General features: G+C 34.3%; 1 protein-coding gene across 3 annotated transcripts in view; it reads left to right on the top strand.

The window, feature by feature from the left end:
* The window catches only part of CALCRL (calcitonin receptor like receptor), a 104,197-nt gene that overhangs the window by 69,331 nt on the left and 21,632 nt on the right, over positions 1 to 13,234 (top strand). For all 3 annotated transcript variants that reach the window (XM_001501668.7, XM_023622173.2, XM_023622172.2), the window contains 2 exons: positions 24 to 136; positions 1,603 to 1,694. In XM_001501668.7, the coding sequence (XP_001501718.2) occupies positions 24 to 136; positions 1,603 to 1,694 (205 nt within the window). The remainder of the gene's footprint in view (positions 1 to 23; positions 137 to 1,602; positions 1,695 to 13,234) is intronic.

Genomic DNA, 13,234 nt, shown 5'->3' with positions numbered 1-13,234 from the left:
CTTTTTCTTTTTTAATATTAAAGAAAAAGTTACAAAGATCTGTGACCAAGATGGAAACTGGTTTAGACATCCAGAAAGCAATAGAACGTGGACAAATTATACCCAATGTAATGTTAACACACACGAGAAAGTGAAGGTATGTAATAATTATAAATTGAAATTTCATTTACACTCTCTCTTTAAAAAGTTAGTTACTGATACAGCACTGGAGAAATTCAGTTAGTGCTCCATTCCATTGTACAGTGTTTTCCTAATACGCCTTAAGAAAGCAATGAAGAAAAATATCTTTATGGCAATAATTATCATTGATTCTGCCATTCACTGAGGAAGCCATCCTGCTAGGTAACAACGTATTTACAAGTCAATGGCTCAGGATTGGGGCTTCAAATTTTCCAAGGAAAACATACCTTAAAAGTGTAAGAAAAGGGAAAATTTTCATTTGTGGTGGAATTTCTAGAATTACGTGGGGGAATTGTGCTCCAGTAAACAGGATGAGCCCAGCAGGGTTTACAGGTCATCTGCCCCTTAGCAGAAGGCTTCCCATCTGACTGGCTGTCAGTCCCTCACTCACAGGCCCACTTTTAACTCCATATGTTAAAGTCAAGGTTAGTCACGGTGTGTCACAATGATAAAGCTTTGATAGAAAGTGCCTGTATATATTTTCACTGGAGTGTAGACAAAGGCAATTTCTCACAGTGATTAAATCTGAATCCTGATCTCTGACTTTCTGCCCTTTACCAGCTCTGTGACTTTGGTAAGCCATGACCTCTCTCTGCCTCGGTCCCCTCAGGTATAAAATGAGGATAACAATAAACCCACCTTCAGGGTTTTTTTTTTTAATAAGGTTTGACTTAATATAAACAAAATACTTAGAAAACTAACAAGCATGTAGTAAGCACTTGATAACTGTCAGCTATCATTGTACTTATAAATCATGTATTCTTTGCATATTCAGAGAAGGGTTTGAAGAGAATTATAAACATATACAATAAAATGGTAAGTTGCAAATAAGTGGAATACAGGCAAATAAAAATCGAAGAGAAAAAGTCAAACAAGGAGAAATTTAGTTTGTATCTGTACAGATCAGAGTTCCTATAAGTTACTATGTTCAGATTTGTCTTGGAGCCTCAAATTTGTCACAGGAAAAAGAAAAACCCATTTGGGAAAGAAAGCCTTATCTGGCATTTAAGCCTAAGCAAACAAACGAACAAAAATCATCAAATTGTCTTTGATTTAAGGTGCACAAAGTGATACAGTGAGAATTGTCAATATCCTCCAAAATATAAAATGGTTTCATATATTGCACAAGCTAGATCAATAAAATTATTCCTTCATATATTTAATAACTTTCTAATTTCTTAAACAGAAAGGGCTTGTGATTTATAAATTTTAAGGTTACTCAATAAATTTGCATAGATATTCTTCATATCAGACGTATTCAAGTATTTCTTGGTTTATAAGCTAAATGGTAATGCCATCAGATCACGTTTTTTAAAATATATTGTATTGAATTTGAGTTTATACACATGTAGTGATTATAAGTATTGTAAGTATTATTAGTATTGATATAAGCCTTCATTTTTTTATTCATATAAATTATAGACTGCCCTGAATTTGTTTTACCTGACTATAATTGGACATGGACTGTCTATTGCATCACTGCTTATCTCGCTTGGCATATTCTTTTATTTCAAGTAAGTACATGTAAAATATTTTTTAAATTTACCGGTTGTCTTTGGTGAATGTAGTGTCGTGTGCATGTTCGTCTCACGTGCTGATAAAATATACAAAATATTGATGATGATTTATAATATTTAAAATAAATTGAATGTTTGAGATATGTTGAACTTATCTTGACTTTGTAGAAATATAGAGCGAGGAGGTTGATGAAATATCTGAAGTCCGACTTTAAAAAATTAGTAGACATATAATAAGGAAGTCATATAGTAAGAAAGGAGCCAAAATCAATATGTAAACCTATCCATATTTGCTTTGGAAACTGTCAAATATTACAGTCCTTCTTAATTGAATTTTCAACCTCTTGGTCAATTTTAGTATCAGTATACATGGTGCATTATAGGAACCCGTATTTTGTGTGAATAATAACAATGACATTTAATATATATTATTAAAAATAAGAATCCCAATATATTATGATTAGGTTATTTTTCCTGGTTTGAGGGGATCATTGTTAAAATGGTTAAATTATACTTTGAACTTTACTTGAGATTTACTCCTTTTTTGGGGGAGGGAGAGTCAGCTGCAATTTCTTGATTCAATCAATCAACAAGTGATTTTTTAAATTATAGGAAAGTAAATTCCAAAACATGTATACATTATTTTATGCATTAACATGGTTTTCATAATTTTGATCACAATCACATAGAGTGCTGTGTGAAGAGTGAGTAGCTGTATTTCACTGCAGCTTCATCACCATATTCATTATCTTAGCCGTCCCCTCCTCTTCCCTTCCTTCTTCTCTTCCTCTTCCCCTCGTCCTTTGCCTTCTTATTCTTCTTTAACAGTCATCTTGAAACATCAACAGCTTCAGAACCAGCTAGAGTAGTAGCACGTGAAAATAATCCAAATCGAGAAATTATCAGACAGCTGGATGTTAAGTACTTCTGTAACTGGAGCACCAACTTTAAGCTCATAGTCCATCAAATATTCAGAGTACATCAAATAATATATGAACCAACCAACTGTTACCTCTCCTGGGTTCAAAATCATGGGATCTAGAGATTGTACCAGAATTAACATTTTTGGAAACTTGTACCTTCTTAAGAATCTTCAATATCAATTACTTTGAGGAATCCACATGAAAACTTTTTAATGGGGCTTTCGATTTATGACATTATCTAGGCACCATTAGAAACTGATTTTAAAAACTCTACTCTGAATAAAGCTAATTAAACGTGTGTACATTTTTAAAATTGGACATTTTCTTTAGTAAATTGTGCAAAATGTATATCAAAAGAAGTTGAAAATAATTTTTATCCTAAAATATGGAAAACATTTCTGAAAGACTTAAATTTACCATGCTATATTTTGCAACAAGTCACCAAAATGTTCTTGCTCAAAACAAACTGCCAGTTCTCAGTCACTGCCTTTACAATTAGTTACATCACATCAGTTACTTATATATAGCTTATTAAAGCTCCATCTGTACTCTTGAATATGCTCCTAGTTTATGCAAGATTTTTGAAATTAATACTATCTTTGGAGTAGCAAAAACTTTATTATGATTGTCTAATAGCTTAAAAATAGCTCTGAAAAATGGAAAATAAACCATTTTCCAAAGTGACAATTTTTAAATAAAGTCCTCAAGTCGGCAGTGATATATTATTTATGCTAATTAACAAAGTGAAACAGTATTGCTGATGCTAACAAACATTGGTAAAATATAGCAACAAAACTAGGTTAATATTTAATTTAGTTAATTTAAAAACACAAAATGAAATTAAAATTTCAAACTCTCATTTAGTATAATAAAAGGAACAAACAGTTTAAGAAAGAAATAGTTCATTTTTTTTCTTCATTCCTGGAAACAAAATCTGTACAATTTAAAAATACAAAGTATCTAAATTTGAAAATATGACTCTCTTTGGTTCTTGGAACTAAATGATGCAACGAGTTGCCTTAAAATTTATGCAATACTCTAGAACTCAGACTTTCAGTTCACAAAAATTACGTATCTACCACATCTATAAACAAACACAAAGAGAGAGTTAATTTAAGTGTAACTAATATTAGCCAAAATTCTTTTTTTAACATGAAGACTTTTATGACTATGACTGCGTATAAAATAGACCAGCCTTTACCATAAAGGCATAAAATAGAAATCGTAAGAGTTATTTAAGATTGTCTTATAAATCTTCTTGGGAAAAAGTTGTGTTTTAAATATTTCTAACTTCAGGAAAAAGAATTCAGTCCTTAATTAAAAACAAACAAGCTATAATGTTGAGAAACGAGACTTGCACTTAAATTTGCCACATTTAAAAAAAATAAAAAACAATTTAAGCATGTAACTAATTTTTAAATAAAGAAAAGAAAACTATGCACATAATTCTAACATCCTATTGATCACTTTTTGTATTTTTCCAGTTTCATTTCATTTTCATTTGTTTTTACAGTTTTAATTGCAATGTAACAATTATTTTAACTGTTTTTATAATTTAGCACTATATAATTTTTCCATGTCACTAAAGAGTTTTTAAAAACAACCATTTAATTAGCTAAATAATATTCCACTTAGTAAGTTGACAAAAGTTTATTAAATCATTCTTCTTTTTTTTTTCCTAAAGATTGCACCTGAGCTAACAACTGTTGCCAATCTTCTTTTGTTTTTCTGCTTTTTCTCCCCAAATTCTCCCAGTACAAAATTGTATATTTTAGTTGTGGGTCCTTCCAGTTGTGGCATGTGGGATGCCGCCTCAGCATGGCCTGATGAGTAGTGCCATGTCTGCGCCCAGGATCTGAACCAGTGAAACCCTGGGCCGCCACAGCGGAGCGCCCGAACTTAACCACTTGGCCACGGGGCCGGGCGCATTCCTCCATTTTTGAACATTAACGTTTCTTCCAATTTTTCCCATTAATAAAAAACACTGCAATGGACATTTTGAGGCATAACTTTTCCCATATTTTGCACTATTTTTTTAGCTACATTCCCAGAGACTTGGGATTGTTTGGTCAAAGGATATACATCTTTTTACGGCTCTTGAAATACATCATCTCAAAAGCATCTCAAACATGTTCAAAACAAATTCACAGTGTCTACCTCCTCCTAACCCAAAGCAGTATTTCTTCCAGACCCATCTTTACAAATACCACTTACCAGCAATCTAGTTGCATTAGCCAGAAATTTAGGAGCAGTCTGTGACACCTTCTCAGTTTTCTTCCCTATCACTCTTTCCTCATACTCTGTGGATTTAACCTCCTAACAGCCCTCTAGTCTATCCAATTTGTTTCATCTCTGCTGTCGCCACCACCAACCTTGTCTTACCTAGCCTCAGTAAAACCACTTTCACCACCCTCATTCAATTCTAAACAATGCAGCCAGAATATTTTCAGATTTAAATCAAATATAGATCTGATTTTGTCATCCTTTGCTTTAAAAATTTGACTTCCTATTGTAATTTATAGAAAGTCAAAACCATTAGCATGTCCTGTAATTGAATAGTCTGCCTCTTCTCTCCCCTTCTCCTCTAGCATAGTTAAATGTATTCATCTTTCAGATCTCAACTTGAGCATCATTTCCTCAGTGAAACCTTCCTAAATTCCTTATTGTAGTAGTTGTAAAACTGCAACTAGTTGTAGTGGACTTGGAGTAAATTTTTAATTACCATTTAGGAGACCATCATCTCTGCAAATTTAAAACTAATACAGCTGAGACCCTTCAGATTAAATGACCTCTTTTTATTTTGTATGTAATAAGTCAAAGTATTCAAACATATTAAATTTCTGAAGGACATGAAATTAAGAAGTGCAGCAGTTATGTTGCATGCAAAATCAGCAGTCAAAGAGAGAACAACTGGGGGCCGGCCCGGTGGTGCAGTGGTTAAGTGCGCATGTTCCACTTTGGTGGCCTGGGGTTCACTGGTTCTGATCCCGGGTGCGGACATGGCACCACTTGGCAAGCCATGCTGTGGCAGGTGTCCCACATATAAGATAGAGGAAGATGGGCACAGATGTTAGCTCAGGGCCTGTCTTCCTCAGCAAAAAGAGGAGGATTGGTAGTGGATGTTAGCTCAGGGCTAATCTCCCTCAAAAAATTAATTAGTTAATTAATAAAAATAAATAAAAAAATAAAAAAAGAGAGAACAACTGTCTCCTAGAATTCTAAGCCCTATAGCCCCAAACAAGTTTGAATTTAGCAAGGATATAAATAAATAAAGCCCTACACTAATTCCATAAAGTCAAATGCAAAATTAACACAACTCCTTCATGAAAGAGCCCAGGATTTGATTGAACAAATGCTTGCTGTGAACTAACGAGGCAGTAGCGGACTGTCAAGTGAAAACAATGCTGGAAGCCAGACTACACCAATAAATGTGAAGTATCAATTCCAAATCTCTAATCAGTCCAGCCATTTATTCTGTCTACTCTGGACTGACGTTGTAAGAGGAAAAGAGGAAGTCATAAGAATTGGCCTATCAGGACAGTGAAGAAATTGAAGAGACTAATGTCTACTGATCAGGGAGTTGAGGTACCAAGAATGTTAAGCCAGAAAAAGATAAAATATAGGGGGCACAATAGATGACTTCAAGAATTCACCTGACTATAATTGGGAATAGAGTTTGTATAATAACATAAAGAAAATATTTGTCTCACTTAAAAAAAATTAAAAACTCTACCAGCTAAAAACGTAGAATGAACCACCAAGTGACCAATTGACCTTCCTGTCAGTCAAGATTTTCCGACAGAAATTAGATGTCAACCTGTCAGGAATTTTGAAATGGGTGATTACTATACTGGATTTACAGCTGAAAGGAATGATCTTTAATGCTACTTCTAAGCCTATGAATGACCAGCCATTCAGTAAATAGGATTAGAACCAAGGAGTTAATGTTTTTATTCAAAGTACATAATTTCAATATCAGGGAAGTGAGCATTGTGAAAGTATTTTGCAAGATAAAAGCAATCTACACAGATAAGCTGTATTTATTATTGATTAGGAATTGAAAGAAAATCTGGTTCAATATTTTTATATCTGTATTTATATATTTTTATTTAAAACAGCAAATACTATTCAACCAATACTCACAAGTAATTTTAATTTTTAATTGAAGGCTTAAGATTTAAAACTGCAGAATTAATTTATTGTTTCTATGGAAAAACACTTTTTACAAAACTGAAATTGTATACATATATGCTAAGTACTTTAGCTTTAAAGATATGATCTGTAGATTCATTTCTCATTTTAAAAGAGAGATTAGAAATTTCATGTTGCTCCAAACATTGTTCTCACGTTTGACGAACAAATAGGCCTTTTTTTCTCTAGAAATAGAGGCAGTTTTTTTTTAATCAAGAGAACTGTATGCATTAAACACATGTATTTGTTATTTGCTAAAATTTCTTTATCTTTTAAAAAGATGTATAGCACACTACATAGGCAAAGTTTTGTTAAAGCAAATTAGTGACTTGCTAATATATGGAATTTGGTTTGGCCTGTATATAAAAGAAAAAATAAAGTTTTCAACTAATTACATTGCTTATACTTAAAGTTTATACTGAAAGTACAGTGAACTGTTCATTCTCTACAGTAAATTGAAAAAAAAAATCTTTAATGGTGAATTAGCATGACAGATGAGCACTTGATTTCAAGCATAAGTTAATTTTATTGGATAATGTAATACAGTAATTAAAAACATGGGATATAGTCAAATCTTGCCATCACCACTTACTAATAATATGGACTTAGGCTGATTCTGCTTTTCAGTGAGCTTCAGTTTCTTTATAATGAATCATAATATTGTTTAAAATACTGAGCAAAGAAGCATCATATAGGACCTGGCATGCAGCAATCTCTCAATAAATGATAAGAGGCACTAATTTTGTCATTAGACTATACCAATCATGAAGGCATATAGAATACACTTATGTAGTCATCTAACATTACCTCTGTAGAATAGAAATACAAAGTAAAAAACAAGTTATTGTGGCACTACATAGAGCTATGGGAAAATTCCTGAGGTGATAATCTCATTGAAACAAGTGTTAAATGATGGGTAGAATTTCAACAGGTAGAAATTGTAAACCATGAGAAATGAAGAGAGGGGCCAGTCCCATGGCATAGTGGTTAAGTTCAGCATGCTTTGCTTCAGCAGCCCCAGTTCACAGGTTCGGATCCCAGGCATGGACCTATACCAATTGTCAGCCATGCTGTGGCGGTGACCCACATATAAAGTGGAGGAAGATTAGCAGAGATGTTAGCTCAGGGCTAATCTTCCTCAGTAAAAAAAAAAACAAAGGAAAGAAATGAAGAGATTACCTAGTCCAACACCCAATTTTACTTATGTTCTAAGTAGGTAACTAAGTTATCCAGGGTTCATCCTGATCTGTGTTCTTTCTGTTTGGCTTAGTAATTTTATTTGACTTTGTCTTTTAAAAATGGAGAATTTGAACAGACAGAAGCAAAGCTACAAATGAATTTTTATTTATTATACATTCTCAGGCTTTAGGTAAAACATAAGAAAGCCTCTTCAAGTAAGATCCAGGTATAGCATTCTAAATACTTTTCATATGTCTAGACATCCTTAATTACAGGAGAGTGGTTAAGAATATTTGCTGTATATAAGCACATCTGGTCCCAGATCGCACCTTTATCACCTGCTTGCTGTGTAGCTTGGAGAAAGTTCTTTTGTTTCTCTAATCCTCCATTTCACATCTTTAAAATGCAGACACTGTTAGTATCTATAGCATAGATTTGGTATAAGGGCTGAGAATATATCTGCAGTGTTAAGCGAAGTGTCTAGTTTGGAAAACACTGTCTATTATTGGCATAGTTATCACTCTTTCTTATTAGTCCATTAAAAGATTTTTATATAAATATTTAGCCCTGCTAGGCATATTATACCAGTGGTGCCTTTAAGAAAAAAATTAAAGACACAATTTCTAGTTTTATATGCACCATATTTATAAAGAAATGGTTCCAATGTTCATGTAGAAAAATAAGTAAACAATGAATGAAAGATTTTATATATACCAAATTAGTAGTATAATTATGTCATAAGAACTAGCGGTTAAGTAAATTAGTCAAAAATAATAAAACTTTTTTATGCCCACAAGATACCACATAGCTAACTCAGTACTTGAAAACATGTTCAAGAATTTGTGGTCTTTGATTGTAAAATCCTCTAATGTACACTCCCCAGAACCATCTCCTAAAATAGGAAAAACCACCACCTACCAAAAACAGCTATCCGCTAAAATGGTAAGTAATGAAAAGAATGTCACAAAGCGAGCTCCATGAGAGCAGGAATCGTCTCTGCTTTGTTCTTTTACACAGTCCAGGGCTTAGTACAGGACCTTGCACATGGTAGGCACTTAACACACTTTTGAGGACTGAAGATGTGAACTGACTTGGAAGCTTGTTTCCCATGGGACTGACTTTCCCATGCCTTATCTGGGACCTTGGACAAGTCCCTTGAGTTGTCTGGCCTTTGTTGTCTCCATCAACAAAGAAAGGCGTTAGACTAAGACTCCTTAAAATTCTAGTCAGTAGAAGCATCTGTGTAAAACAACATAGGATACTCTGCAACGAGGTTGAAGGAAGACCAAGGCCACCTCAGACACGGTGGAAGTGAATGGTTAATGAAGCACGTTAATATAGTCAGGAGCAATAGAAATTTTAGCCTTCTTCCAACTAACCTGGACACAATTCCTAAAGGAGCTGAGGTTTCACATAAAATCATTGTGTATAAAAAATCTGTCAATATCTCCTTTCTGCTTCTTAGCCCAGTTCCTCATACTGCAGTCATTCTTGCTTGGTCTCTGGTAGGGGCACCTTTTTTTCCTATTTGTTAATTGAGAGTCACTGATCCATCCTAATAAAAACCAAGAGCCATACAAAAAGTTGATTTAGGGTACTGTTTGTTATGTTTTACTTAGAGAGAGAAAAGAAAAGTTTACTACTCATCCATGCTTTAAATTAGAAACAGAGAACATGAAACACTATTTACCAGATATACTTCAGTTTTATATTAGAGCCAATTAAAGGAAAGTCAGAGCGGGAGATAAAAAGAAAGGGAAGAGAAAGGGAGGGGAAGAGAGAGAGACAGAACATTGCAATTTGCCAAGCCCTGAGAGGCAATGACTCTTACTCATAATGATCCTTGGAAAAACAAAGCAGAACCCTTTAGATAAAAAAAATAAATAAACTTTACTGGAATTAGTTATAAATTATATTTTAATTACTGTTTAGAATCTGAGAGCATAGCAAATCTTGTTCTTACTTTCAACCCAGACAAAGGGCTCCATCTTCTTGCCCATAAAAGAGTGCATATAACATCTGACTTGTATGGGGAAAAAAGGTTCTTTTTTTTTGTAAACATCTCAATTCTCCTGACATTTCTGACACTGATTCCAAATGATTTTAGAGCTAAGCTGCATATTTGCAACTATGCAGACAATGATATCATTTCTAGGTAGATAAGATCCTAAATAAAATTCAGCAAAAATAATCTATCCGGTTAGTAGGCCAAAGCTTTTTCAACTTAACAAAATAATTCTTTAATGCTAATGTTTCTACTTTCCAGGACAAGAGACCCAAATGCTCACCTTTTTTTCTTAGCTCATATCTGAATATATTCAGTCAAAATTGTGAACTTTTATCTCATTTCCAGTTTCTTCATCTATCTCTTGAGTTAGAACAAGTATAGGTTTCTTCTTTAAGCTATCATTTTTCTCCTGAAAACTGTTCATGATTCAATCTTCAAACAGATTTTTAACAAAGCTGAGTATTTAAAGCCTGCATTGAAACATACAAAACAAAGAGTCTTCCTCTAAAAATCATACCCCGATGCACCTGTTGCAGCAAATCAGAACTTTCCCTTAGAGAAGTTATTTAAAACCTGGCAAATCTGCACTGGCAGAGGTTTGACAACGGCTGAGGTCAGAAATAGTCGTCTAGTGGTCCCTAAATCACATCTCTCTCAGCGCCCACCCAGGACCGTGCATCCCAGATGTCCTTCAGCTTTCCGTTGGATAATGTTTAATTAACAATAGTTTTTCACGTAATGTTTTATTAGATCATACTCACTGAGTGTATTTCCAAATTGATGAATTTTAATCAATGTGCTGAAAACTCCACCCTCCTCAAACTGAACGTGGTGAGAGCCAGAAGCATGCCTATTCAATAATGCAAGTCTTGGTTGGAAATCTCTTTAAATACGTCTACTGTGATTACATAATAAAAGCACTGCATTTCCACATTAGAGTATAATATTTGAATAAGGACAGAGTGATGCAAAAAGTAATGGATTTACTCTAACAACAACCAGTTCCACTATAATGTAATTGGTATTATTGGTTTTAGAGAGGAGTCCCAGGTATGGAAATATAAAGTAAATAACTGAATTAAAGAATTTGGACTTATGTTAAACAGTCAATTTATTATCTAAAGCTATAGCTGAATGTTAAAGATCACATATTTCTGTTGATATTTTTGATAAAAATGCAACTTCTATCTAAGTGTATTCCATCTATTTTGCCTGAGCAACTTGAAACATAAGTGCTATTTAAGCATAGCTAAATTTTCATGGGAGTAGAATGACAAGTCATTTCAAGAAAGCTAACGATCCATTGCTTGGTGTAAAGACTATACCGTAATTTGAATGGATCAAACTTTGTCAATTGAAATAGAGAAAATGAAAAATATAACATTTTTCTCCCCAAAGTCGTAATATATTTTGCAATCTGGATTTCCACTCTTGCAGCATAGTTTATTTTCCTAGACCGTACCCACAGATATGATGATATATGAGGAGAAAGTCAAAGTAAACCCTCTAAACTGTGTCATCTTTTTAGTAAGTTAGGAAAAACAAAACCCAAGAATGACTGGATATTACGCTGCTAACATTTGCTGACGCAACATGAAGATGTAACACACCAGAGTATGAACTTCAGAATCGAAAAGTCATTTGGCAAATTATGCTCTTTAAATTTAATTTTCTTCATCTTAGGATGGAAAAAAAACAATGTGGAGTCTTGCCTTATGCTCTGTTACACCGTCCTTCTTGCACCTCAAAAACTTTAAGCTTTAACTTTAAACTTTTCCTTTTAAACTTGGATACTGGGTGCTTGGGACGCTTTTCTCCCCATCTTCTCCTGTTTCAGTTCTATCTTGAATATTCTCCTCATTCTGGCCAGAGTTTTTATCTACATTTCAGTCCTATTTTAACTTCTAAAAAGCATATAACACTATCTAGAACTACATTATGTAATTTATGTGTCTATTTACCCTTCCCTGTCACATGAGTGACATGGGATCAGGGTCTCGCTCTGTATTATTCACAACTGTTTCCCCAGTATCCAGAAACAATGTACAATATGTTACTTATGCATCAATACTTATAAGTGACTAAATGAATATTAAAAGAGATAAAGCCTTATTACTTTCTTAAAAACTTCAACACTCAAATTCAACAGATCCCCTAAGATTGTGACCTTGAGCAACTGACCTCAATTTTATAAAAGGATAATGATACTTCAAGGGGGTGTAAATTAGATAATGAATGTAAAGTCCTTATCTCTGTGCCTGGGATATTCTAATGGCTCAATAAATGGTGACTACTGTTATTATGAATTGGCCTCTAAAAGGGGTTTTTTGGAGGGTGAGAATCACAGGCATTCAGACAGGCTGACATTTCTTCTCTCAGTTTCCTGCCTCTCAGGAGACCAGGGAGAGCACTTCCACTGAGAGGGTTCACACATGGGAGAAAACCAGTTGGCCACACAAAATGAGCATGTCTGTTCCTTACACAGCCTGGACTCACATTACATGAGCAGCCCTGAAAGGCAGGGGCAGGGGAGGAGGGAGCATGACGGAGCAAGAGCAAACATTTCCCCTCCAGAGGGAACTTCATTGAGCACCCGGGCTGAAACACTCTAATACTTTTTCTAATCTGACCATATGGATCACCAGCAGCCTCCAAAAGAGAGCTGCTGATAGAGGTTATGTCTGCTTTGTGTCACGCATAACCAGGTGATTCCATCACCTCAAGTTTCCATTTAGGAGATAAAAGATAGCCATACTGCTGCTTCTTTTAATAGATTTATTACTTTCTGCCTGTTATTTTTGGCAGTGTTCAGATTGGCATGAACTTTGCTCTTGGACACATGGCTAGTGTTTTCTTGGGAAAAGAGCTGAGCATTTGGAAATTAAATTAGATAAAAGAGCATAAGAAAGCAGTACATCGTAGACAGGCTGTTCTTACATTGCTTGTACTTCCTCTTTCCATGACTAGTTTTGCTCAGGACTAGTATTGAGGAAAGTAATTTGGAAATTTCCACCTCCTGTCAAAACCAAATGGGAAACAAAGACAAGTATTTTATCCATTCTGTGGCAGAGCCTTGAATAAGAAGCAGCATAATTCTTGGCGTCAGCCTGACAATGAAGGTGGAAGGAGACAACTCTGGGGAGGATGAAATTCTTTGAGAAGATAATTTAGATTGCTCAAGTTATTGGTCTTCATCATATGGAAATTGTCTTTCTAATGCTAAATTATTGTGTTCT

Source organism: Equus caballus, chromosome 18, assembly GCF_041296265.1.
Source record: "Equus caballus isolate H_3958 breed thoroughbred chromosome 18, TB-T2T, whole genome shotgun sequence".
In the NCBI taxonomy this organism is placed as follows: domain Eukaryota; kingdom Metazoa; phylum Chordata; class Mammalia; order Perissodactyla; family Equidae; genus Equus; species Equus caballus.
This window is presented reverse-complemented; position numbering and strand designations above follow the sequence as displayed.